At 45.5% G+C, this 26,577-nt stretch overlaps 1 protein-coding gene and 1 pseudogene across 4 annotated transcripts; both read left to right on the top strand.

The window, feature by feature from the left end:
• The first annotated feature begins 6,218 nt into the window (after nucleotides 1–6,218).
• LOC118880128 lies at nucleotides 6,219–7,166 on the top strand (annotated as a pseudogene).
• Nucleotides 7,167–12,823: 5,657 nt separating this feature from the next.
• GLUL (glutamate-ammonia ligase) lies at nucleotides 12,824–22,479 on the top strand. Of its 4 annotated transcripts, none has more exons than XM_036854469.1 (8): nucleotides 12,849–12,974; nucleotides 14,020–14,133; nucleotides 15,636–15,814; nucleotides 17,120–17,281; nucleotides 18,868–19,014; nucleotides 19,430–19,557; nucleotides 19,762–19,961; nucleotides 20,544–22,479. In XM_036854469.1, exons 2-8 carry the CDS (start codon nucleotides 14,123–14,125, stop codon nucleotides 20,860–20,862), a joined length of 1,146 nt encoding a protein of 381 aa, XP_036710364.1. In that variant the 5' UTR covers nucleotides 12,849–12,974; nucleotides 14,020–14,122; the 3' UTR covers nucleotides 20,863–22,479. The 4 variants fall into 4 exon arrangements, with proteins under 4 accessions (XP_036710383.1, XP_036710372.1, XP_036710364.1 ...); XM_036854462.1 differs by having other exon boundaries at nucleotides 17,120–17,296; XM_036854488.1 differs by lacking the exon at nucleotides 14,020–14,133 and having other exon boundaries at nucleotides 12,824–12,974.
• The last annotated feature ends 4,098 nt before the right edge of the window (nucleotides 22,480–26,577 follow it).

The following is a 26,577-nucleotide window of genomic DNA, read 5'->3' as shown; positions in this document are numbered from 1 at the left end:
TGTCATTCTATACTGTCTAAATCTGTGTATATCAATATAGCAGCCACTAACCACATGTAACTATTGAGCATGTAATATGGCTCTTCTTAAATGAGATGCACTGTACATGTTAAACATAATGCTGGTGGGACTTCCCTGGAGGCACAGTGGTTAAGACTCGGTGCTTTCACTGCGGTGGGCCCGGGTTCAATCTCTGGTCGGGGAACTAAGACCCCACAAGTCCTGAGGCACGGCCAAAAAAAAAAAAAAACTGTAGTTTGTAGACGTAGTATGAAATATGGAATCTAAAATACTTCATTTATAAAAAGAATACTTCATTTATAACTTTTATATTAATTACATGTTGAAATGATATGTGGGCATATTGAGTTAAATATCTCATTAAAATTAATTTCATCTTTTTATGTTTTTAATGTTGCTGTTAGAAAATTTTTTTTTGCTTTTTAATTCTTTATCGAAGTATAGTTGATTTATAATGTTGTGTTAGTTTCTGGTGTACAGCAGAAACTAACATACATATAATATATATATATAACTGAATTGATCTGCTGTACACCAGAAACTAACAAATTATATATATGTTCTTTTTCATATTCTTTTCCATTACAGTTTATTAAAGGATATTGAATATAGTTCCCTGAGCTATACAGTAGCAGTTTGTTGTTTATCTATTTTATATAGTTTGTATCTGCTAAACCCAAACTCCTAATTTATCCCTCCTCCACCTCCTTTCCCCTTTGGTAAGCATAACTTTGTTTTTTATGTCTCTGAGTCTGTTTCTGCTTTGTAAATAAGTTCATTTTTATCATATTTTAGATTCCACATATAAGTGATATCATATGGTATTTGCCTTTCTCTTTCTGATTTACTTCATTTAACATGATAATTTCTGGGTTCATCCATGTTGCTGCAAATGGCATTATTTCATTCTTTTTTGTGGCTGAGTAATATTCCATTGTGTGTGTGTGTGTGTATATATATATATATATATATATACACACACACACACACACACACACACACACACACCACATCTTCTTTATCCATTCATCTGTCAATGGACATTTAAGTTGCTTCAATGTCTTGGCTATTGTAAATAGTGCTGCTATGAATGTTGGGGTGCATGTATCTTTTGAAATTATAGTTTTCTATATGCCCAGGAGTGGGGTTGCTGGATCATATGGCAGCTCTACTTTTAGCTTTTTAAGGAACCTCCATACTGTTTTTCATAGTAGGTGCACCAACTTACATTCTCACCAACAGCGTAGGAGGGTTCCCTTTTCTCTACACCCTCTCCAGCATTTGTTATTTGTAGACTTTTTAATGATGGCCATTCTGATGGGTGTGAGGTGATATCTCACTGTAGTTTCAATTTGTATTTCTCTAATAATTAGCAATGTTGAGCATCTTTTCATATACCTATTGGCCATCTGTATGTCTTCTTTTGGTGAAATGTCCATTTTTTGATTGGGTTGTTTGTTCTTTTGTTATTGAATTGTATGAACTGTTTTTATATTTTGGAAATTAAGCCCTTGTTGGTCGACACATTTGCAAATATTTTCTCCCAGTCCATAGGTTGCCTTTCTGTTTTGTTTATGGTTTCCTTTGCTGTGCAAAGGCTTATAAGTTCGATTAGGTCCCATTTGTTTATTTTTGCTTTCACTTCTATTGCCACGGGAGACTGACCTAAGAAAACTTTAGTATGATTTATGTCAGAGAATGTTTTGCCTATGTTCTCTTCTAGGAGTTTTACAGTATCATGTCTTATATCTAAGTCTTTAAGCCATTTTAGTTTATTTTTTTGTATGTTGAGAGGGAGTGTTCTAACTTCATTGATTTACATGTGGTTGTCCAGCTTTTCCCAACTTGCTGAAGAAACTGTCTTTTCTCCATTGCATATTCTTGCCTTGTTTGTTGAAGATTAATTGATCATAGGTGTGTTGGGCTCTCTGTCTCATCCATTGATCCATATGTCTGTTTTCTGTGCCAATACCACAGTGTTTTGATTGCTGTAGCTCTGTAGTTTTGTTCTTTTTCAGCTTTGTTCTTTTTCCTCAGGATTTCCTTGGCAATTCTGGGTCTTTTATGCTTCCATATAAATTTTAGGATTACTCGTTCTAATTCTGTGAAAAATGTCATGGGTAATTTGATAAGGATCACATTAAACCTGTAGATTGCTTTGGGTAGTATGGCCATTTTAACAATATAAAATCTTCCAGTCCAAGAGCATAGGATATCCTTCCATTTATTTATGTCATCTTCAGTTTCCTTTATCATTGTTTTATAGTTCTCGGCACATAGGTCTTTCACCTCCTTGGTCAGGTTTATTTCTAAGTTTTTTTTTTTTGATGTGACTTTAAAAGGGATTTTTTTTTTTTTACTTTCTCTTTCTGATATTTCATTATTAGTGTAAAGAAATGCAACAGATTTCTGCATGTTAATCTTGTATCCTGTTATCTTGCTGAATTCATTTATTAGTTCCAGTAGTTTTTGTGTGGAGTCTTTAGGGTTTTCTATATATACTATCATGTCATCTGCATATAGTGACAATTTTACCTTTTCTCTTCCAATTTGGATACGTTTTATTTCTTTTTCTTGTCTGATTACTGTGACTAGGACTACCAATACTATGTTGAATAGAAGTGGTGAGAGTGGGCATCTTTATCTCCTTCCAGATTTTAGTGGGAAGGCTTTCAGCTTTTCACCATTGAGTATTATGCTGGCCATGGGTTTGTCATAAACATATTTTATTACGTTGAGATATGTTCCCTCTATACCCACTTTGGTAAGAGCTTTTATCATGAATGGATGTTGAATTTTATCAAATGCTTTAGAAAATTTAAAATTACATACATGACATTTGATTTCTATGGAACCAAGGTAGTCTAAATAGTTCTCTATATGTTGTGTGTTTGTGTATGTGTGTTTGAGTGTGTGTAGAGATGTATGCCTTCAAATTGTAAGCCCTTTGTGGATAAGAAGTACATCATATACTTTTTTATATGCCTGCTGTACTCAGCAGAATCCACAGCAGTTAGTAAATTTATATGTACTGAATTCCTGAAGGCATTCTGGCTCATCCTGGCATTTCATGCCAGACAAGTGGCAGTGGCTGTGCCTGGGGCCCCTCAAGAACATGGGGGGCGGGGGGTGGAAGACAGGTCTGAGGGGGAGTCTCGCCATGGAGCAGCCAGGCCATGAAGGACCTCTGTGGGCTCCTGTGGTCAAGCTGAGTTTGCCTCATGAAACTCTTTCCAGGTACTTGGTGTCCACAGACTCTGGAGCTGTCTGCCAGCTCTGCTAATCATTCACCACCCTTCGCTTCTTTCTTGGCTACTTGTGGGCAGTGAGTGTCTGGTTTGGGATGGGCGATTCCTATCTTCAAAGTCTTGGTCAGGATGTTCACGTTTTAATGAACAACATGCAGCCCTGGTGCCTGGCCAAGGTGGGGGCCTGAGCAACCCAGACGGGACCTTAAGTGGGGCTCCTTGTCCTCATATGTTCCACTTTCAACCTCACATTGCTATTGGGTCAGTGCTGCTGTTCTCTCTCCTCTTCTGACCACTGACTTACAGCTGCAGGAACAACTGGGGAGAGGAGGATAGGAGCTGGAGAAAGCTCTGCTGCCCCCACCTTACTAGGACCACAGCCTCGAAGTACTAGAAGCAACATTAAAAGCAACCAAATGTGGCTCCTCTTCAGGCCTGTAACCACATGCTTCCTGTCCCGGCCCTGCTGATACATAGAGGAGCAATGGACCCTGTGCCTCTCCCAGAGCAAATCCAAGAACCTAAGAGAATCCCTCGGAGTCTCTCCTCCTGACTTACTTCAGAAGCGTCACTCAGATTTTCCCTTTGAATCTCCTACCTCTGAGCATTGAGCACTACAGAGCTCTCCCAGTGTTTTGATAATTCACCAAAAGGGAGAATGAGACAGAAGAGAAACATGTTCACTTCTGTACAACCATATTCATGCCCTTTTATTTTCACTTTAATAGAAAGTTAAGTTCAACACTCAGTTTTTTTTAGATGAGGGGTATGACATGCAGCAAATCAAGGGGAACTGGAGTGAGAAGGCAGATTTCTGACTTCCAGTCGATGCATTTTCCACTTTTTCATGCTGCTTTCTTAGAACTGTGTTTCTACACCACAGTGGTAACAATGGTCACCTCTAGATTATGAAATTAGATGATTTGTAATGTTCTTCTTTTTGCTGATGCATTTTATATGACTTTTCTATAATGACTGTATATTAATTGAATAAAAATATCTAACTTTAAAATTTAAAGTTAAAAAATTCCCCCAGAAAGCTGAATTAAGCTTTGCTTTCCTAATTTCCCTTCACACTCAAATCCCTAGCCCCACCAAACCTCTCAACAGCAAGAAGAAATCTGAATTACTGTCATCCTCAATGGCAGAAAGAGATTTAACTTTTTCTGGAATTAAGCAGACTTGTGGAAGTGTAGGTAGTTGGGTAGGAGTGAGGTCTCAGAGGCAGTGCTGTGACCTGTGTGTAAGTTCTCCTCCTCTTCACTAGGGGCACTGTCAGCCTACAGGTGCTGCCTCTCTGCTCCACAGCATTACTTGTACTGTAAGGACAGATGATTACGCAGAAGACTGTGATGTCAGTACCATTCACGGTGAGCAGTGAACTTCTCCCCTCAGCATTATTATCACCCCCAGAGAAATTCCTATTCCATGTACCTCCCACAGTAAACCCAGGACGTTTGTGAGCTTCACATTATCTGTACTTTGTTCTTCACCATCCTCTCTGCCTTATACTCAGCTGGCTATTACCCAATACGTAGGACTCTGTCTTCTGAGGTGCATTAGACACTAGTGGAGTCATAAATAAATGAAGCTGATGGGCTAATTTACATTAAAATCCAAATGGCCAACACTAGCTCACTGGAGTCACTCCTCTCAGCGGTATCTACATTTTAGGGATTACACCTTAATCCCTTGTATCAGTTAGGGATAGATCATGGGAATATGGATTTCTTATGGATATTAGACCTTACACATTTGTAGTGAGGAAGTCTGTGGAAGGCTCTTGCCTCTCTGTGTGATGGGGTGGAGGCCATTTCAGCTCAAATTGGCAGCAGTCAGGAAGAAGTATATTACACGAAGTTGGGGAAGAGCAAGGACAAACTGCAGCTTATGAAGATAGGCTGAAGCCTCTGTCTTCCTCTCATCACCTCATACTTCAGTGGCAGGTGGCCTGCAGAAGCAGCTGGTGCCCTTTGCACAAAGAGAAGCTGAGGGAGCTGTAGGCCTGGCTGTCCATGCCAAGGAGTTGAGCCAGCAGATCTGTAACTGAATGCGTGAACTGCAGTGGCGCCTGGTACCCTACACCTTCAGAGTGTCTTAGGTTGCTTCATTTCCACCTTTAGATTCTCTCGTAAACTTCTCTTGCAGCCAACTCAATCTGGAATCATATAGGGAAGGTAACTCTAGGAAACATGGCTCAAGCTTAGTTAGGTTGACACAGTACAAAATACCCACTGTTCCTAAAATCAGTATCAAAAGTTAGCTTTTCAGATCCATTTAGTGGCCAGTAGAAATGCTGAAGTGGGGAGACCAAGGTGGGGAGGTGAAAAGATAAGGGGAGGAGAGGAAGGGAGCTTTCTTGGTGATCCTCAGAACGTGTCTATGAAAGAAGAAAAGCCAGATAGGTACGAAACATGCTCATATATCCAAATGTTTTTAAATATATGTGTCCAGAAAGAAAACTTTGCAATCAGGCCAAAGTTATGTCTGAGAGATACCAAAGGAAACGCGAGGATTTGTGAGTGCCCAGGCTTCCTCTGGAGACCATGGCAAGCCCTAACCCCATCCCATGCTTCTGTATCCTTCTCTGAGTGATGGGCAGTACCAGGGGAAGGAAGCCATAGGAGAAAGGGACAAGTATGACCAGAGCACCCCAAGGGCCCTAGAGGGGTGCCCTTAAAGGCACATTCACCAGCTTTCTTCTTTGGCAGAAGCCAGTTAGTTCCCAATGTCTCAGAATGGAATGGAACAATGAGGCTTTACACCACCAAAGTCGTAGGCTTGTTTCAAGAAGCACTTCCTCTCTGTGGGGGAGCAGTGGGTGGGGCGAAATGATAAAAGTTGGTGGAACGCAATTCTTTCCAAAGTCCAGATCTTCAAGTGGCCCCAGAAGGTGTGGACGTGCCTTGGTTTTACTCTTCTCACCTTCATTGGATGATTTGTAGTTCAATGGGATTCTTTATCGGTCACGTGTACCCAGGGCTGTTTCTACTCTCATATGGACTGTATCAAGCAGTAGTGGTCTCCAAAGCTGTGATATTCAGTGACTCTTTCCTGTATCCTTCATCCCCTCCCAGGAATAAGGGGAGATGGGCCAGGCTGTGGAAAATATCCTACGGAGGTTTGCTGAAGACGCTGGCTGGCTCTGGCTTGACAGCATAGGAGATCAGCTGCGTTAATGCGGGGTGATACTGATGAACAGGGAGCTGCCACCAAGATTTATGTACGGCAAAAGAGTGGCAGCACGTCACCATGTTCATCCTTCTCACCCTCAACGGCTGTGTAGAGGTCGTGGGCAAAAACTCGCTGCCTCAGCGCTGTGTGCCCCTAGAAAAAGGGACCCTGGTGCTGACTTTCTATGTGCTCCTGCTGTTGTTGGTGTCACATGTTCAGGACTCAGCAGGGGTGGAGCTGCAGGTTCACTCTCTGCTCATCTTGGTGGTGTTGCTGCTGATGCTGGTGTTGACCGTTCAGCTGTGGGCTTCCGACACGTTTCAACTCTCGGTGATCGAGACCCTTCTGTTTCAGATCATGGGCTCCTGGCTGGTACAGGCTGGCTTCATTCTGTACAAACCAGTCGCTGGCTACCCGTGGCAGGACGATGACATCAATGACATCATGTTTGTCACCACCTTCTTCTGCTGGCATGTGATGATCCATGCTTTGTGCCTGTTGGGAACCTACGGCGTCTCTTACTTTTGGCATTGTTGTTACCGTCCCAGCTGGAAGCTGACGGGGTCCAGAGAAGCTCCATGTTACACGAGCACCGCGGGACCCCTCTACAAATTGCTGCAGGAAGTGGAGCAGGCAGAGTCTGGCAGACTCTCAACTTCTAGCTGGGTCTTAAATGTCTGGGCTCAGATCCTAGTGAGGGCTGAGGATAACAACTGTTTGTGACCAAGTTTTCTGATCCTTGCTATTTTCCCTGAATTCTTGGCTCCTAGACTCTTTCCAATGACCTTTGTTGGGGGAACTCCTTTTTTCTCTACCTCTCATACACATTGGTGGCAGATGATGAAAAAGCACAGGTGCTGCCAGCTGCCCATTTCTAGTCATTTAAGGCCTAATTTTATAATGATAAACAAACCTCAAGTAATCAATTGATATCCCCAACACAATATCTCTAAAATATCCAGTATAGGTAATAAACTTGCATGCTATTAATTTACTATAGTATTTGAGATGTAACAGAGAAGCCCTCCCCTTGAAGGCCAGCCAAGGAAAGACTTCCCAAACACTCTTAAGGTTGGGGGGAGAAATTTGCAATTCTCACAAAATTCCACCAGAGGGCACTACATTCACATCACCCCAGCCAAGCCTCTCACTCTCCAACCCAGTAAAAAGTCTCCTAAGAACCGGTTCAAAAGAAGTGGGGGGAGGGGAAAGGAGGTCAGGAAAAATATAGAGCCAAGTTTACGTATTGTCCAAGTATCCAGAAAATGTACCCAAGCGCTATTTGCTTCCCGCTAAAATTTGGCGTGGAAATGTGAAATAAACAATGATTCAAATCAACTAATGGGATAGGAGTGAGGGAGGATGGGCTGTGGATCCAGCTGAGGATATCTTTGGGAAAAGTACCAACTAAAGGACACACTCTGATCCGAGTCAGTTTTTGACCACAATGCTAAATTTCCTAAACTTCTAAATAAGCTTCAATAATGTTCCAATCAATCTAGAGAACAAAGATAAATCCATACATACCTTGAGAATAGGAAGAAAATTTATCTATGAAGTTCCCAGATTCACAAAACAACGAAACAGATTATTAAATACACAAAATGATCTCCAAAAATTCCTTTAAAAAGAACCTGTCATACAGCAATTTTTCCCCTGGTAATCTAGTTATTCACAAAGAATATATTGAATGGCCACTGTATGTAAGGCACTGGGTAAGCCACAATGCAGGATTCAGAGGTAAACAAGTTGGTTTCTGGACTGGGTACTTTCCTTAGTGGGTACAGTAGGGATTTCAGAGTTTAGAGGTGGTGGCCCAGGAATGCATCATCCACAGCCTGAGAAGGCTGAAGGAAGGGAAACAGAAAAAGGCTCTCAAGGGAATTGCACCTTGGAAGCATATTAGCCTGTGAAATACTGCACTAAGGTTGAGTCCAGCTAGCTACTGCAAGTGAGCAAGTCCTCAGCTTCCTCACTGGTCAGCTAGAATGATTTGAAGGTTAATTCTAGAATTGTACAGCTGTAATTTTCTCAGTAGCACTTATTTTACCATGTCGTTAGCTAAGATGAACTTAATTCCTCCCAACTCTCCAAGCAGTTTCCTATTAGAGACAAGATTTGGGGTAGGGCTCAGACCCAAACCTTCAATCATAAGGTGTAGGCTGGGAAACGAAGTGTTCTCTATATTTGAATGGTTTCCAGGGGCCTTCAACAAAACTCAAATCAGACAAAAAAAAAAAATTGCTGAGACTTGAATTTCTAATTTCCTAACCTGAGCTTAAGAATATCAAACAATCAGAAAAGATATAAAGAACAATTCCTCTGGGTTCAGTGTTAGATACCAAATTGATGTAAAACCTGGTCTTTCCTTCTTTAATTGTGTACTGTGAAATTTGAAAGCTTGGTCAATTGCAGCTTTTCCCCAAAATGTGCTTTAAGAGTAATGACATCAGCTTCCAAGGCTGTTTCTTTTTCTTTTGTTTTGCTTTAAGACATACAATGGTCTATTCTTTTGGAAAGAACTGGCGTTGGTTTATTAAAAAAAAAAATTATAATTCTGGGTTGGGTTTCCAGGGTGTTCCTCGAGCCTGAGTCTCAGCTACGTCTCTTTAGCCTAAGTTAAGGGTTTTGTTCAATGCCTACTGAAATCATTCAAATGTTGGAAAAATTCCATTTCCCAAACTACATGTTCTGGTTGAAGGTTTGAGTACGTTTGAGCCTTACCCCAAATCTTGTCTCTAATGAGTGCAAGGCAACCAACCACACAGGTCCTGGGAAGGCATGCTCAGATCACTAGATTAAGGGCTTAACAACCTGCAGAGTGAGAATGGGTCCTTTGAAAGAGAGAGAAAGAAATTGAGAGAACTCACAGGTAAAGCCCACACAAGACAAGGCCTTTATTTCAAGCAGCAGAACAACACTGAAGAAATGCTTTTTTTTAGTCCCCAGTCATTTCTGCAGATTTGGAACCAAATTTTCACCTGTGATATTTCTCTCCCACTCCACCCACCCCTTGGACACAGCTGCTCTATTCTAAGAGAGAAAAACCTGACTTCAAAGCACATGTAACAGAATTCCCTGTGTGCTTTGATACTGGGTGTACCAGGAGGCAGAAGAGTTCATCCGTTCAAGTGCTCTAATGCTTTTTAGGGAGCGAGTGGAGAATGGGGGCGGGTAGCAATTTAGGGAAGAAGGAGAAAGAGAACAAAGGGCAGCAGACACAGCAAAGTCAAACAGGATCAAACAGTCCATTCTACTTCTAACTTCTCTAAAAGTACAGTCTGGGTTTCTGGGGGCGAACCAGCTAGTTTAAGGACTTTCTTCTGCTTTTTCTTCCCTCATACTCTTTTAAAGTTCCCTGAACAATCACTGGACTCATTTGGGCCCTAATTCGGTTGGGTTAAGTAAGTATGGGGCTGACTAAGGGGGACAAGGCCTCTTGTTCTGCCTGAAAAACTCAGTAGTCATGTATTACCTTCCTAACCCTCACAAAGTATGCCCCCGTCACATGAATGGATCAAAGCAAATCCATTTCCATTCTTGGAAAAGCAGCTCAAAGCACATGTTCTCTTGATGGTGCCGCTGTCATTTCTGTGTGGTCAACAAACATCGGTTATTGACCACTCACCCTGGACACTACTGGGGGACACTAAGATGAATAAGCTGCTCAGGGAGGTTAAGACACCAGCAAGGGCAGCAGGCACTCACAGACTAGAAGCTTTAAGAACTGCACATGCTTCTTACTTTTCCATTTTCTATTCTGTGGGCCATCCCCACCTCGGGTGCTGGTGGTGACGAGTACAGTAAAAAGCTCTGGCTCACTTCTGGCAGTTTGGCAACTGGAAGTTAACATTTTTAAAAACAAGAACATGACCTTTCCCCTCCCTCATGCCCCCTCCTCAACAATTTAAACTCAAGACCTCACAGAAAGAAATGGAATGAAGACAGCTCACTTTGTTACCAGGTCTAAGCCCACTCTCATAAAACCAATGGTGGAGCATTACATGAAGTTAGAAAGTTGTACTTCACAGGTTTTGGTGGGGAAAGAAATAATCCAATCCCATCAGATTATCTTGGCCTATAATAATTATTATTGCTCTTTTCTAAAAATTTACTATATGCATGTGCCATCACAATTAATCCTTACAATATATAAGGTAGCTGTTATTCTTATTTTGGAGGCAAGGAATCTGAGACTTTAGGGCTAAGTATCTACCCCAACGCAAAGCTGGTAAGAAGTAAAGCCCAGATCTGAACCTGCGTTGCCTGAACTGAAGCCCAGCTTTTAACCATCATATCGAAGGATCACACAAAGGATGGAATCCCTTACACTTGCAAGGCGACTTACCTGGTCCACAGTGTTACCTGTCTGAAACATACCAAAAGCCCCTGTTTGAGATGAATCTTGCATCTCTCATTTTAAATCACTACAGTGTTAGACACACTCTCACAGGGAAGGGATGTTGACCAAAGAAGCCAAGTTATGTGTGTGTGGTCACAGGCAACATTTCTTTTCCATATTTGTGGTACAAAAAATAACCAGAAGAGCAAACTTCTTCCCTTCCTCTTCCAAAGGCCCTGGAAACATGACTTCTTAGTCTTCAAACAGAAAACCTCAAAGTCTCAAATACTGGGGCTCTTGAAAGAAGAAATAAAGGCTAGACACCATCAGATGGATTCAGGCAATAGAAATAGTATGATCAAGTAATAGCACTGGTAGCAATGAAAACATTATATTCACGTGTGTGTTGTGTATGATGTGTATACACAGCATATATATATACATATATATGTATATATATATACATATATATAATTATTGTGTATCTGTTGACAAGCATCCACTTCAAGATTGTGTTCACATACACGTTTTCTCAACTATCACAGCAAGGCTATGAGGAGAGAGGAGGAAGGTGTACTGATTCTCATTTTCCATATTACAAAAACGTGCAATAAATTACTTGACAAACAAAAACAGACAGAATTCGTTTCAGGAATTCTCAATTTTTGACATACCCTGAGCTTCAAAGGGGAGACGCCAAGACTTCACCTTCCTTTCAGCTGCCCTCGGGAAACAGTTTGCACACATTATTTCAAATCTGATGGGCGACTCTTAAGTTCCTTTCTTGAACCGCTTTATTGAACAGAACTTCAAATCTGATGGGCGACTCTTAAGGTCCTTTCTTGAACCGCTCTATTTATTTTATTTTTTTAAATTAATTTATTTTATTTTATTTATTTTTGGCTGTGTTGGGTCTTCGTTGCTGTGCACGGGCTTTCTCTAGTTGCAGGGAGCGGGGGTTACTCTTAGGTGCAGTGCGCAGGCTTCTCATTGCGGTGGCTTCTCTTATTGCAGAGTACGGGCTCTAGGCGCGTGGTCTTCAGTAGTTGTGGCTCACGGGCTCAGTAGCTGTGGCTCATGGGCTCTAGAGCGCAGGCTCAGTAGTTGTGGCGCACGGGCTTAGTTGCTCCGCGGCATGTGGTATCTTCCCGGACCAGGGCTTGAACCCGTGTCCGCTGCATTGGCAGGCGGATTCTTAACCACTGCACCAAGGGAAGTCCCGCATTATTTATAGATGAGGGAACTTGGGCCCAGAGAGGCTGCGAGAGTTGCCTCAGGTGTGGCAGAGGCAGAATCAGGTCTCCCGACTTTTGTGTCTCCGCCCGCCAGGATCCCTTCTGTGGAATGAGACAAAACACAGCACTTTCACTACCAATGTGAGATCCTAGACTTCTGTTCACATCCCCAAACCCGCCGAGAGAGCCGGGGAGGGGGCTCTTCCAGGCCTACCTCCGGCAGCCCCCTCTCTGCGCCGCCCCCTCCGACGCCTGGCCACGGCTGCGGCGAGCCCAGGGCTTCCCCCGCCCCGCGAGCTCCCTCACAAACTTGACCCGAGGGCCGGGAAAGGGGGCCGTGGGTTCTCTAACAACAAAAGGCAAAAGTGGGTGCCCGTGGGTCAGAATTTCCTCTGGGAGCTCTGGGGCGTGCAGTGTGATCTAGTAAAAGAGAGAACTCTCCCGCAAAATATCCGACCTGAAGGCAGCAGTGGGCTGCGGGGCCGGCCCCAGGCCAGGCAGGCGGGGGCGCCGCAGCGCTGCGCGGCAGCCCGGGCCGGCGGGGTCCTTCCCGGCAGGCACTGGGCCCGCCGCCGCCGCCGCCGCCGCCCCGCCCCGCCCCGCCCTTCCTCGCTCCCCTCCCCCACACCCCCTTCCCCCACCGCCCTTTCCCTTTCTTTCTTTCCCGGGCCGGCTCGCCCCCACCCCGGCGGCGCCCGCTCGACGGCTCGCCCAATGGCCGCGGTGCCGGGACGCGCATCAGCTGATCCGCCCGGGCTCTGGGCCTCTGGGAGCCAATCAGGGCTCCGGGGGCGGCCCCGGCTGCCGATAAAGCGTCCGGGGCCGCAGACGGCCTTGCAGAGCCGAGAATGGGAGAAGAGCCGGCTGTATAAGGAGCTCTTCCGGCCTCCTCGCCTCTCCTCTCCGCACCTCGCTCTCGCGGCCTGCCCACCCTGCCGCCTGCTCACCGCCCAGGTAAGCGCCTGGCCGGCCCGGGGGGCTCGGAAGTGTCGCGCGCCGCCCTCGCCGCCTCCCGAGCCGCCGCGCTCTGACCGATCGGCTGAGCTCGGCTCGGCCCCTTCCCACCTCCTGCCTCTACTCTGCGCCCGGCCTGCGGGCCCTCCCGCTTGCTCCCGCCGCCCCTGCCTCCCGGCGGGTCTGGGTCGGCGATGGCGGGGCGCGCGAGTCGCCAGGGCTTCGAGAAGGGCGGGGAGTTGTTTTGATCTTCCTTCAGCTGCTTGCGGTCCTAAGCGCCGCCCCTGGAGGTCGCTCGGCAGGGCGAGCTGTGGAGCCACTGCCCGGGCCCGGCGCCCCCGGCTCGGCCGTGTGGTGTGCGTGGTGGATGGAGTGGTCCCCTGCTGGAGCCTCGCTCTCTTCCTCCGCGGAGGCGGGCCCTGGGGCGGTCGTCGCGGTTAGCCGCCTGCGCGGAGGCGAGGGGCTGTGAGCGTCTGTGGTGCGGCCCGCTCCCGCCGCGGGCTCCCGGGGGCCTACCCCTGTGACTGAACAATGGGGAGCCCGGGATGCGGCATGGCCTGCGGGCGCGGCGGGTGGAGAGGCCTGGCCGGCCGGACAGGGGCAGCAGCGGCACGCTGTCCCTCCGGCGGATGTCCCCATCCCCCGCTCCTCCTAGCCCTGGCCTTGGAGAGGGATGGCCCCCCTCGGCTAGGCCCTGAGATCCAGACGGGGGCCCAAGGGGCGGGGCGCCGACTTTCGGGACCTTTCTGTGGGAAAGGGCTGCTCTCAAAGTGGATTATCCCAACCACCCCGGGGGCGGGAAGCGGGGATCCTCCCCTGGCCGCAAATCCGTGAAGAAGACCACGAACGAAGATGACGACCTAGAGTCTCGGTCCTCGGGGTCCCTCTCCAACTGCTTCGGCTTCGTCGCCTACTCAGTGAACGCCAGAGAGAAACCGCGAGTCAAGATCGAGACGTTGATCCACCAGCCTTCGCATTCCTGCTCGTCCCGGTCCGATCCCGACCGCTCTCCGACTCCCTCTCCCTCTCCGTCTCCCTCGCCCAGAAAGCTCCGGTGCCTGGACCAGCGAGAGCCGGAGACCCACGAGAGGCGCGAACGCTACTCCAAAAGGAGAAAGGCTAAGGAGGGCATCGATACCGTTGACCTTATGTGGCTGGGGTGAGTGAGGAGCAGGGATGAGGACCCCGGCTCCCACTGCAGCTGCAGAAACAGCTAAAAACTGCAGAATCCCATCCCTCCCAGCACCCACCACGTAATCTTGGCACCTCGGCGGCACCAGTTGATATAGTAGACCGGGCTGTTGGCATGCAACTCGTCACCAAAAAGAGCAGGATCCGAGGCTTAAAGAGAGACAGCGTGGTTTGAAATTGGAGGTGTAACAGGTTGGGGACGAAAGCCAGAGACCGAGTTATAGCTTTTAGTGGGAGCTGAAAGGGTCAGGGATTGCTCCCTCTGGCTTTTAAAGGCAGGATGGGCGTCGGGGGTGGGATTTGACTGACCAAGTCTTCTAGAGGAAGTAGGCAAAGTTAGTGGTTGTCTGCTAACACTGCTTGACAGACAGCTTCTCCTCTTTTGTGGGGGGGGGAGTGGGAGGCTGTTGGAGGGAGAAGCAGTTATGTTTTCAGCTGGGCAAACATGGACGGTTGCCCATAGAAACTCTGCCACTGTACTTCAGAAAGTTACCCAAGTCATTGGAGGAGAACAGTGTGTTCCCTTTCCAGCCACCCTGGGCTGTCGACAGCAGAGGGAGGGGTAGGACGTTTCCTCTTAATGTTGAGCTTTGGTTTTGTGGCTTCAGTGTCTCTTCTTTCAGGGGTTTTGCGGTGGAGGCTCGCAGTTTTTAGCATGCCTCAGCTTCTGAAACCCCAGAGCTTTTTGATTTAGAAGTGGGGATTTCTTAATTACTTGAAAAGTTCTCTGGTGGAAGAATCTGGTCAAACTTAAATCTCCTCTCTGAAGTGAGAACTTTGCCTCAGACTGATGCAAATTATGCCAGCGTGTATCTTAGGATCCAACTTGGATTGGCTATTTTTACATCTTGGTAATTGCAATAACTGCTGTTCTTTTAGGAAGCCACCAGCCTCTTAAACCTTCTAGCTAGCCCACTTGTTTCATCCTACCAACTAAATGGGGCGGGGGGAGGTGTTTGTTTTTTGGAAGAGTGGAGGAATCTTCAAAAGGCCTTTTTACTAAGATATCCTCTGGGGTGTGAGGAAAAGGGAAGACTTAACCCAGAGATCGTAGCAGCCAAGCCTTTCTGTGGCTGGGTTTTACTTGGAGACAATGTCTGTTCTGCAGACTTTCTGTTTCAGAACTTTTGTATCTTCATTGTGTTTGGGGTTTTTTTTTCTCCCTCTAGTATCTTAGTGTGAAAAATGAAACAATTCCTCTACCTCTGATAAACTGCAAAAAGTAGAGCTTAGTGCTCACAAGTTTAGATTCTGGCTTGAGGAAGCTTATAAGGAGACTTTTGTCTAGTATAAAAGTTTAATCTCCCTGAAAGCAAGTTAAATAAACGTACTGTACTTTTGAGTGTGTGACTTCCAAAGGGAGGGGCCACCACTCCCGCTGCTTCTTGATTTAATTGTCCTTATTGCGTCAGAGGATCTGTTTGGAGTTGGTGTTTTTATTTTATTTTATTTTATTTTGTCTCTCTCCAGAACACCTTCCACCATGGCCACCTCGGCGAGCTCCCACTTGAACAAAGGCATCAAGCAGGTGTACATGTCCCTGCCTCAGGGTGAGAAAGTCCAAGCTATGTATATCTGGATTGACGGTACTGGAGAAGGACTGCGCTGCAAGACCCGGACCCTCGACTGTGAGCCCAAGTGTATAGAAGGTGAGAGGCTGAGCTGGGTGGGAGCAGCGTGAGGGTGGGCGGCAGCCTGAGACCAAGCCACTAGATTTGGCCTCTGTTTGTAAAGCTTTTCGAAGGCGGGACTTTTCAGACTTCATTCAACCAACATTAAGCTCCTACACTGCCTCCAAGCATAACAGCAATGGACCCCTTCATTTAAATGACATCTTGCGTGGAAGCCAGTATATTGAAGGGAAAGAGACTAAGTCTGGGGGGAGAGAGGGGTTGGAAGCTTTGTTGACTTGGGCAGTCCTACTTAATTGGCCCTAAGGTACCGCCAGGAACCCAGTTTGAAAACCACCGCTCTAACCTGACTATGCCATCTACTTTACAAACTCTTTGAATGCTGTTTCAGACTCATGAGTCACTGAGGTTCTACATGCAAAACAAACACCCTAAAGTGGTCTCTAGGACCAGCCCTCATTAGTTTTTAGTTGATGCCATTTCTGGAAATTCTTAAACTGGCTGATTGCTTATCCCACAGGAGCTATTATATGAGTTGTGACAACTTCATTCTTTTGGTCTAGAACAAACCATAGCCACTCTCCTTCTGGAAAGGGACCGTGGTCCATCATCTTTTACCTGCTTTTAGGTTAGGTTACTCTTCTGATAATGTTCACATTTGAGCAAATGAATGAATGACTGTAATATAAAGCATATACTGTGCACCTTCTATGTGGCAGGTATTGGATAGGCCCTGGGAATACAAGATGAGAGTCTGGTCTCTGCCTTCGGAGAACTCATAGTCAACTGGAGTGATGAAGGAACTGGCCTTTAAAACATAGTGTGGATAAGTGACATGGGAGCACCACCATTGAATAAGTCATCCAGCTAGTGTCTGTTTCCTCATCTGTTAAAATAAGGACACCACTTGAACTAGGACAGTCCGTCACACAGTGGGGGGAGGAATTAGAGAAAGAAGCAACACAGTTGGCTGTCAGAGAATCTTTATTTCTCCTATTTCAATACTTTAAATGAGGACTGACTGACTGACTGGTGAAATCCAGTTTGTCTCCTTGGTGTCCAGTAGACTTATTTACGGAGGAAACGTCATTCTTAGGTTGTTCTTGTGACTGTTACTTCTTTTAAGAAAGTGATGCAATGGTCTTACTTGGAACTCAGATAGGAAGGACTCTAGGGCTACCTGCGAACCTCAGGGTTTGCATGTTAATAGTGGCAGTCATGCGTGCCTCACTGGCTTTCTGGACAAGAGAGTATAGATCTTGTGAAGACCTGAAAAGTTCCTGTGCATTTTAACTATAATTTTCCCCTCTCTTTTTACCCCAGAGTTGCCGGAGTGGAATTTTGATGGCTCTAGTACTTTTCAATCCGAAGGCTCCAACAGTGACATGTATCTCGTCCCTGCTGCCATGTTTCGGGACCCTTTCCGCAAGGACCCCAACAAGCTGGTGTTCTGTGAAGTCTTCAAGTACAACCGAAAGCCTGCAGGTGTGTATAGGATAGGTATGGATACCCCACCCCAATCCATGAATTGTAAAGGTGGGCGGGAGAGGATATTCCAAAATCGGTATTGGAAAGACGAGCTTATCTCAGAACTGTCTTAGAAGTCTGAAGGATTGGACATGGACCTCTCCGTCCTGAACTTCCTTGTTCAGAGAGGTTGTATGGTCCATCCTCCCATTGTTGGTTCCATAAAACGACATTGGATTCTTCTAAATCTGTTTGCCGAGGGAGTGCTGCATGTCACAGTTCTCCTGCCTGTAGATTTTAAGAACACGGATTCTGAAGTTAGAATGTTGGGTTTGAGTTCTAGATCTGTCACTTACTTGGTATGAACTTCGACAAGTTATTTTTCCCCTATACTTTTCACTTCCCCGATTTTAAAATGGGGAAAATAATGAAATCCGTCTCATAAAGTTGTTTAGAGGATTAATTGAGTTAATATGTGCAAATGATTGAGAAGAATTGTATGTTAAATATCGGTTGCCTTTTCATTCCAGAGAGCTTGTTTTCTTTCTCTGTCCACTGACTAAAATAAGAGCATCTTGGTTCACTGATAACATACGTTTGCCTTGAGGTTTGCTGTAACTGCACCTTTGGTTTTTGTCTGGCATACCCATTGCTCCCAGTTCTCCACCAGTCACCTTTTTAAGCTCAGCTGGAGTACTTCCATGAAGTCTCTTGCCACACTCAGCCAGTGAGACTTTTTGGCAAGTCACTTAGTGACTCTGGACCTTACTTGTCTTTGTTTTGAGAGGTATTATCAAATTGTGGTAAAGGGCCTGAGCTCTGAAGTCGACAAGCAGGGTTTCCTGACTTTGCTGCTTGTGCTGTACCCTGGGCAGGCTACCTACCATCTCTGAGCCTCATTTTCTCATTTGTAAAAACGGAGACTCGTAATACCCACCTCAGGGCTGTTAGGAAGACGAAGTTGGGGGTTTTCTTTGATGTAACGTAGAGGTCTTAAAATGGTTCCTGGGACATAGTGAAACAGCCATGAGTCTATAAAGTTCTGTTCTGGGTTAGAAATTGTTCCCAGTTGAGCTTGTCGCATTTTATTTTATTTTTATTTTTTTGTACTAACCAATACTATAGAACTTAGCACTTTATCTGCTCACCTGGAATGTAAGGCTCTTTATAGGCAAATGATTCTCTCAATAAAAATTGTAGATTTGGCTCTAAATGTTTGAGAAACTAGGAATAAGTCTGACAGCTAGAAACAGTTCTTTTGTGAATAGAGGGTTTAAGTGCCTGACATTTGGTATTTGGGAAGGAGCCAGCTTGCAGATAAGGTGAAAACTTGCTCTGTTCTGGATCCACTCCCATGTGACTTTGTTGTAACCCAGTTTAGTTATAAATAAAGCCTTTTGAGAGTCTCTCTGCAGATATATAATCATAGCTTCTCTTATCGTCCCCTTTTACACCAACCGGGGCACAGAAAGGTTAACACTGGGTCAATTCAGCTTATAATCAACATCTCAAGTACCTGGAGCCCAAGGACTATTTCCCGTCAACGCAGGGATTCGGTACATTTGTCCATATGTCTCTAATAGTGTGTTGACTCTTTTTCCTAGAGACCAATTTAAGGCACACCTGTAAACGGATAATGGACATGGTGAGCAACCAGCGCCCCTGGTTTGGAATGGAGCAGGAATATACTCTCATGGGCACAGATGGGCATCCCTTTGGTTGGCCTTCCAACGGCTTCCCTGGGCCCCAAGGTAAGTCCCCTTGGTGAGGGGTGAATCTTGCTCCTCCCCAAGTGCTTAATTAGCAAGGAAAGTCTCTTTCTCCAGAGATGGGAGTGAATCCTTGTGGATCAAAACGCTAGGGGAGTATTCCTGAGATTGGCTGAAATAATACTGTAAAGAGAGAGAGCCCTCGTGCTATACCCAAATCCAGACGTGGATGTTGAGACAACAACCTTGCGGGAAAACCTTTGGCCCTACTGAGAATGTGGCCAGGAGGGCCCCCTGCACTCCACTCCTGCACCTCCAGGTGAAGGCAGGGATGGTGATTCCAGAGAGAGCAAGTGTTGAGAGCTTTCTGACTTCTGACTTTGGACCGTGCATCTCACATAGATAGGAATGTTCTTGATGTCCTGCCTCTTGACCTTGCGTCTTGACGCCTCTGCAGGTCCCTACTACTGTGGTGTGGGAGCAGACAAAGCCTATGGCAGGGACATCGTGGAGGCGCACTACCGGGCCTGCTTGTATGCCGGCATCAAGATCGGGGGCACGAATGCCGAGGTCATGCCTGCCCAGGTAAATGGCTCTAGTCCATCACCTTCCCCGCCTAGAGGCGAGTGGGGGCTTTTGCTAGCAAGGGCTGCTCTGGGGCCCCGCTCCTTAACCTGAAGTCCTCAAGGTGGCTTGGAGTAGAGGTGAGAAGGGTGCACCTGTCAGAGCTTCTGGGTTGGGGTGAGCAGTGGGTTTTGCTTTAAAGGCCAGTCTTCTCGTTCTCTCTAGTGGGAATTCCAGATAGGGCCCTGTGAAGGAATCGACATGGGAGATCATCTCTGGGTGGCCCGCTTCATCTTGCATCGTGTGTGTGAAGACTTCGGAGTGATTGCCACCTTTGATCCTAAGCCCATTCCTGGGAACTGGAACGGTGCCGGCTGCCACACCAACTTCAGCACCAAGGCCATGCGAGAGGAGAATGGTCTGAAGTGAGTGCCGCCTCCTGCTGGGGCTGTTTCACTCTCTTTGCAAGAATACTTGCCAAGGGTTTGATGTATTGGGGATGAGTAAGCCGCCTTCTCAGTTCGTACCTTAGCCCTTGGCTTCAAAAATTGTCTTCTGATCCTGTCATTTTGTCTCTATTTGAAAAGTACCCAAAAAATACTCTAGGAGTAGGATTCAAGGATGGTGATAGGGGAAAGTTGACACAGATGAATGCATTTGAAAGTCTTTAGTAAGAACTAAATTAGTTAACAGTACAGGCTTATGAATGAATTTAATGCCTGCGGGTGGGAGAAAGAAAGTCCTTGATTGGGGTCTTTTCATTCAACAAATGCCATCTACTGCATGTCTAGCACTCTTCTGAGCACTAAGAGACACAGGTTACAAGGCAAAGTGCTGCCCTTGTGGAGAATTTGTTCTCCTGGGGCCATGTTTTGGTGAATTAGACCCTGGAAAACAGTCTCTGGGAGATGAGTCACTCCATTCTTGGATCCACACCTGCTCCTCTGCCCTTGAAGGGCGGGTTTCCTGGTGGCAGGTTGGACCCTCACCTTAACTGTCTCCTCCAGGTACATCGAGGAGGCCATTGAGAAACTAAGCAAGCGACACCAGTACCACATCCGAGCCTACGATCCCAAGGGGGGCCTGGACAACGCCCGGCGCCTCACTGGATTCCACGAAACCTCCAACATCAACGACTTCTCTGCCGGTGTGGCCAACCGCGGCGCTAGCATCCGCATTCCCCGGACTGTCGGCCAGGAGAAGAAGGGTTACTTTGAAGACCGTCGCCCCTCTGCCAACTGTGACCCCTTTGCGGTGACGGAAGCCCTCATCCGCACGTGTCTTCTCAACGAAACTGGCGACGAGCCCTTCCAGTACAAAAACTAAGTGGACTAGACTTGCAGCCGTCAAAACCCCTCCTAATCCTACATCCTGCTCCCACTCTCGCCCCTCTCACCTGTCATAATAGCTGTTAACTCAAAGGGTGGGATATCATGGTCTTTTTTTAATTCCTCACTCTTGCTTTCTTTGGCCAGGATAGAGGGGTCAAGTTCTTAATCTCTTCACACCCACCTACCCCCCCCCATTTTTTTTTCCTATCACTGAAGCTTTCTAGTGCGTTAGTCAGGGCGGGGTTGGGGAAACATAACCACTGCTTCCATTTAATCAGGTGTGTTTGTCCAATAAGCATAGCTATCCAGACAGAGAGCATAGTATTTGTGAAGGGAGGGGGAGGACTTTCTCTGCGTGGTAGCTGAGTCGGGGGCAGGGGGCTTGATTCTGTGGTAACGTTAGGATTTCCCTTTCTTGGTGAGAAATTCCATGACTTATAAAGGTTATAACCAACTTTCTATTAAAAGTGAGAATTAGGGGAGAAGGAAGGGTGGGAAATCAGGTAGGAAAACGCCCTAGATCTCCTGGTGTGGTGCTTCCCTTGCCTGGGGCTAAATGCCCTGACAAGCTCAGCATAAATGGATGGATAGCCCTACCTTAAAAGAAAGTTCCGTGTTGTTTGCTCCTCCATTTATAACACAAAGCAGAGTAGTATTTTTATATTTAAATGTAAAAACAAAAAAATTATATATACGGGTGTGCAGATAAATGTGTGTTTTCTCCTTAGGGAGTACAATCCATTCTGGTCACGGGGAGCCAAATTTGAGTTGAGTAGTCTGGTTAAGAATAAGGGTCTCCTTTTGCGGGGGGTGGTGGGGTGGTGGGGGGGTGCTTGACAAGTTGGCTGCTGGGCTCTTATCCCCTCACTACCGCTTCAGGGCTTCTCTGCCCTGCTCACCCTTCTGGGGAGGCTGACACAGGTTGGCTGTGGCAGCCCTCGGAAGCAGCAGCAGTCACCTGAGCCCTGGGGCTTCGGTTCAAAAGACACACACGGTTCAAAAGACACACACGTACGTGTACACACAGGGGTTTGGAAATATGAGTTGGCTGGTCAACTTGAGCATGTTACTGACAAGGGGCTTTGGGGGTTATTTTCTGGTGGGACTAGCATGTCACTAAAGCAGGCCTTTTGATATATTAAAAAAAAAATTTTTTTTTAAAGCAAAACAGAAGTTTAGATTTTAATCATATTTGTAGGGTTTCTAAGTCTTTGTTTTGCAGAATTGCTTGTTTGCTTCAGCTGTCTCCTTCCCATGTCTGCTGTTGGAGGAGATGAGGACAGGTCTGGAGTCAAAACACTTGTAATTTTGTGTCCTGGTGTCTATTCTCTGAGTGTGAAATATTCCCTTCCTTTGTTAAGATTCCTGAAGAGTTTTTTTTTTTTTCTTTTATAATAAAAACAAACCCCACCTTTGTCCCTACGTTTCCCCTAGTGTTTCTGGCTGTTTTTGTGTTGGCTGCAGCAGGCGGGCTATGGTTTTTTCTTCCCATGACAACTTCTAATTGCCATGTACATACAGTATGTTCAGAGTTAGATAACTACTCATTGTAAACAAACTGTGTTAACCGCCCAGAGCAGCTCTTATAAATCAACCTAACATTTATAAGATCTGACTTGATTCTTTGTGATTCTTTTAAATCCCTATGTGCCACCTTCATTCCCTTTTACTACCAAAAAAGGGGAGTTTTTTAAAAGAGGCAAAGTAAGTTCACGTTTACCTGTTCTTCGAATTTAGAAAAACATCTTTCCTGAGTCTCGTTGCCAACCGGATCTTTCCCGTGCTTTGGGAATTTGGATATCTGGGTTAAGGCGTATCCCAGCCTTAGAATTTTGCAGTAGGGTACAAACACCAACTGTCCCCTCGCATGTGCTCCAGAGCTTGGCTTTGACCTATCATGCTATCACATTGTTTTGAATACCCCTCTGGCTTAATGTTATAGCAGCCTAAGGTGTTTAGTGTGCTTTCAACTGGTCTCACTATCCCTACTGGTCTCCATTTCATCCTGTGCCCAGCTGCCAGTGATTCATCTAAATAGCAAATATTGACCACGTTGCTACGCTGGTTAAAGCCTTCCGAGGCTGGCTGTGCCAAGGGCAAGCCAGCCCCAGACATGCCTTGAAGACGCTTTCCTTGCACTAGACCAGTGAGCTGCTTGTGATACCCCCAAAAGCACTATGTTGACACCTCGGTGCCTTTGCTCCCTGTCCCTTTACCTGGAAATTCTTCCACCCCGTCCTGGCTTCTTCCTACCTTAGTTCATTTCCACATCAGGCTGGGTAGGAGCTCCCTCCTGCTCTGCGGTGCTGTGCACGTACCTCTAGCAAAAACACTTATTCATCCTTCGACCTTGTAAGGTACCAGGTATTGTGGGCAATCGTAATTACCTTTTTAAAAAGTAGTGTCCTCTATCAGTTTGGAGGTAACTGGTGCCTGTTACAGCAAATTTATAGAGATGAGTTTTCTTTGGGCAAGTGCTTATTGCTCTAGTCTTAGGTAATCCTAGATATTTGCTTTTTTTTTTTCTAAGCTATGTCCCATTTTCAAAGTAGGATTATCTTATCTATTGGTTTGCTGGGAGTGGTCCCAGTTTGCACCATGTTTTGGCATGATTATTAAGAGTGCCCTCTTGCTCTCAGCGTTTTCCAGGTTTTGCTGATAAATTATTTATTTCAACGGAAGCTCTATTTCCCTCTCTCCAGCCGAAGTTGGCTTCCCTTCCCTGGGTCACCCACACAGTTCTTGGTGAGGGGTACTCTGCACAGCGCAAGCACTACATTAAGGAAATAACCTGAGCACTTTGCTTGTGTGCTCATTGTTAGCAATTCTCTGACAGATTATGTAGAAAGGAATTCTCAATGTGATCAGGATTTAGGTGGAAACAACTAGTATATTTCCTTCTCCACCCTCTTACATAGAGTTAGCTTTGACCTACAGGTCACAGTGCAATCCCCTTGTATTTCTAAGGTGTTTTTTATAGCTCATTTAGCAGACACTAGGCTACGTGATAACTTTATCAGTGATAGATTAAACAGAATGACGGCCAAGCCTTCAGCCTTAAAGAGACAGACCAGTATTCACAAAAGGAGTTTCTCCATTTTAAACACGAGTTCCCTTAATTCCATCCTGCCAGTTATTGGATAAGAGCTAAATGACAACACAAGCTAGTAGAAGAACGTCAAGGAGCTGATAAAGGATTCCAAGGAGTTCCTTGGATGGTTACTACTGGGATCATTTAAGAAGCCAGATCTGCGCTGCTGGGTAGAATGTTACCCTAGTGGATAAAAGAACTTCCTAAACAAATACTTGGTGCCGGGGCTCCAAATATCTCACCAAAGGCTGCACTTAGTTAATTCCAGCTACTCCTTGGCCCTTACACCAATAAAAGTACAAAGTTTGAAAAGTAACTTGCTATCGCAAAGAAAGCCCTTCACTCACTAGACTTTTTGATTGTAAACTTCATGAAGGCAGGGATCCTGTTTTTCTTTCTCAGGGCTGTATCCCGACCTGTCATGGTGCCTGCAGGACTTGTTTCATGAATTATTTTTAAGTACCAGTTTTGCAAGCTGTAAGCCCACAACTCTATTGGGTGGTGTTAAACCCGTGAGGTCTTGGTGGTTTGGCTGTGTTTTAACTCTGGTCATGGCACTAAGGTGAAGTTCTGTTTTACTGAATTTTTAATGACTGCTGGCGTGGTTGGGTCTGGCTGGAGTCAGGCTGCCAAGAGCCTCGTGTTGCTTTGTGAGTAGTGGCAAGTTACCATGTCATTCCAAAGGCTTCAGGTAGATTGCTACTGTAAACAGTTTGACTTGATTAGAGCCCTATCATTTTATAGGCTTTAGCTCAATCACCAGCTACTCATTAAAAAAAAAAGTCAACTTGATTTTATAATATGCAGATATATGCACATATATAAAATACAGACACATACCATGTTGGGACATATGCATATATGTACACATTAGAACACAATCCAGGTACCCTACATGAACCTTCTGCAAAAGCTATAGCACCTTATAAAGGAGACAGGAACTTAAGAATATCTCTTCCAGAAGCAGTGCATATTCAAGCAGATTTACTGGTCTGAAAAGCTGTCACTAGGAGTGGGGAGGCAGGACATAGATGCTATAATCATTCTCAAAGCATGGTTCTACCGCCAACCCTTTCTAATTCTACCCTCTCCTGGGCGTAATGGACAAGAAGTTTTGGGGCACTGTCAACTAATTGTTTATCTATGATTCACTGCCTGGAGCCCCTCTGATATAAAGGGGGTGGTGTCCTAGTCCCATGTTACAGAGGAAGTGTCTATGTGGTTCCTGTTGTCATTTGATGACTTGCTTTTGCAGGGCCTTGGACCTCAGCAAGTTGTCCTCTTTCTCATGGATTTCAGATGAAGTTACTTGCATTGTCTTGAGGTTGTGACTGTCCCAGCTTCCTCTACTCCTCCACCTTATGGCATAGTCAGCAGATCTATACGCTTAACTCCAGTGGGTGCACACTCGTCAAATCTAAACTCTGCATGACAGCCTTTCTGCACTTGCCTTTCAATAAAGATTCAGAATAACTCCTCCTTTGTGACTATTATTCTGCTCTACTGACGATAAATGGAAGAGGCATTCAAGATACCTCCAAAATTTAATAGATATAATGCAGACCAAATAGGCACTACTTTTTGGTGTTTTGGTGCAAACATAGGAATGAGGGTGTCAAGTGAATAGAAATTCTTCCTCTTCTTCATGCCCCTCCCTCTGACAGCTAAAAGAGTGTCATTGGCATCATGAAACAGTATGAGACTTCTGGGCATATTGCTATGTATACTAGCTTATCCTCAAATGATTTTTTGAGCTGTTTTGATAACTACTCAAATAATGCTATATAATGAAGTACAGTATCATACTGGTAGAAGGGAGGAAAGAGGATTGGGGGAGGGCAGGAGAAGTGACTTGTCCGGTCTCTGGCAAGGAATTTGTGATATATTAAGAGAGACGGTATAATAGGAGAATCCACTTCCCCAGGGCTTTCTTTACAAGAGAGGATCATGAAATGAATGTACTGGGTTTCTCCTCCCCAAATAACCTACCTCCAGACTCATTCCTAGGTGGGCTTAGGAACCAGAAACTGCCACCCTATTAACATCTTTACGTAAATACATTATGGCCTAACCTACTTAAGGCACTGTAGCCATGTCAGCCTTTGGTAAATGTTTGTCAAATTAACTGGAAAGGTCATTATCAGTGTCAGTGGCTAAAAGAAGTGAATAGAGGGTGGAGGATGGGGGTGGGAGGGCAGTTTATCGCAAGCATGAATCTTAGATGTTAATGATTTGTGTATGAGCTTCCTTACTCCTGCCATTCGTCCCAAAGTACCTGGTCCAGAAATAGTCTCCTCTCCCTGGTCCCAAATGCAGGGCCTTCAAGGATGATCACCCCAACTGCTCTATCCTGGAAACAGCTGAGTCTTGCAGGTTCCTCCCTTCCTTAAGGAGGGGACAGTTGGGAACACATTGATACCTAGATTATCTGGCATTAAATGATTCATTTGTACAGAAATTGACACCATCCTAATAGAATCAGCCTGAGATAAGCTATGGACATCCCTGAAATTCCTTCTGGATTTAGAATTTCGTGCAGTGAACCATGTTCTACCATGAAATGAAGCAGTTAAGTGTTAAATTTGCTTTCTTGGGGGATGACTGCTTTCAACTTACAGT

This window comes from Balaenoptera musculus, chromosome 1 (assembly GCF_009873245.2).
Source record: "Balaenoptera musculus isolate JJ_BM4_2016_0621 chromosome 1, mBalMus1.pri.v3, whole genome shotgun sequence".
Taxonomy (NCBI): Eukaryota; Metazoa; Chordata; class Mammalia; order Artiodactyla; family Balaenopteridae; genus Balaenoptera; species Balaenoptera musculus.
Note: the sequence above shows the minus strand (reverse complement) of the source record. Positions and strands in the feature narration are given on the sequence as shown.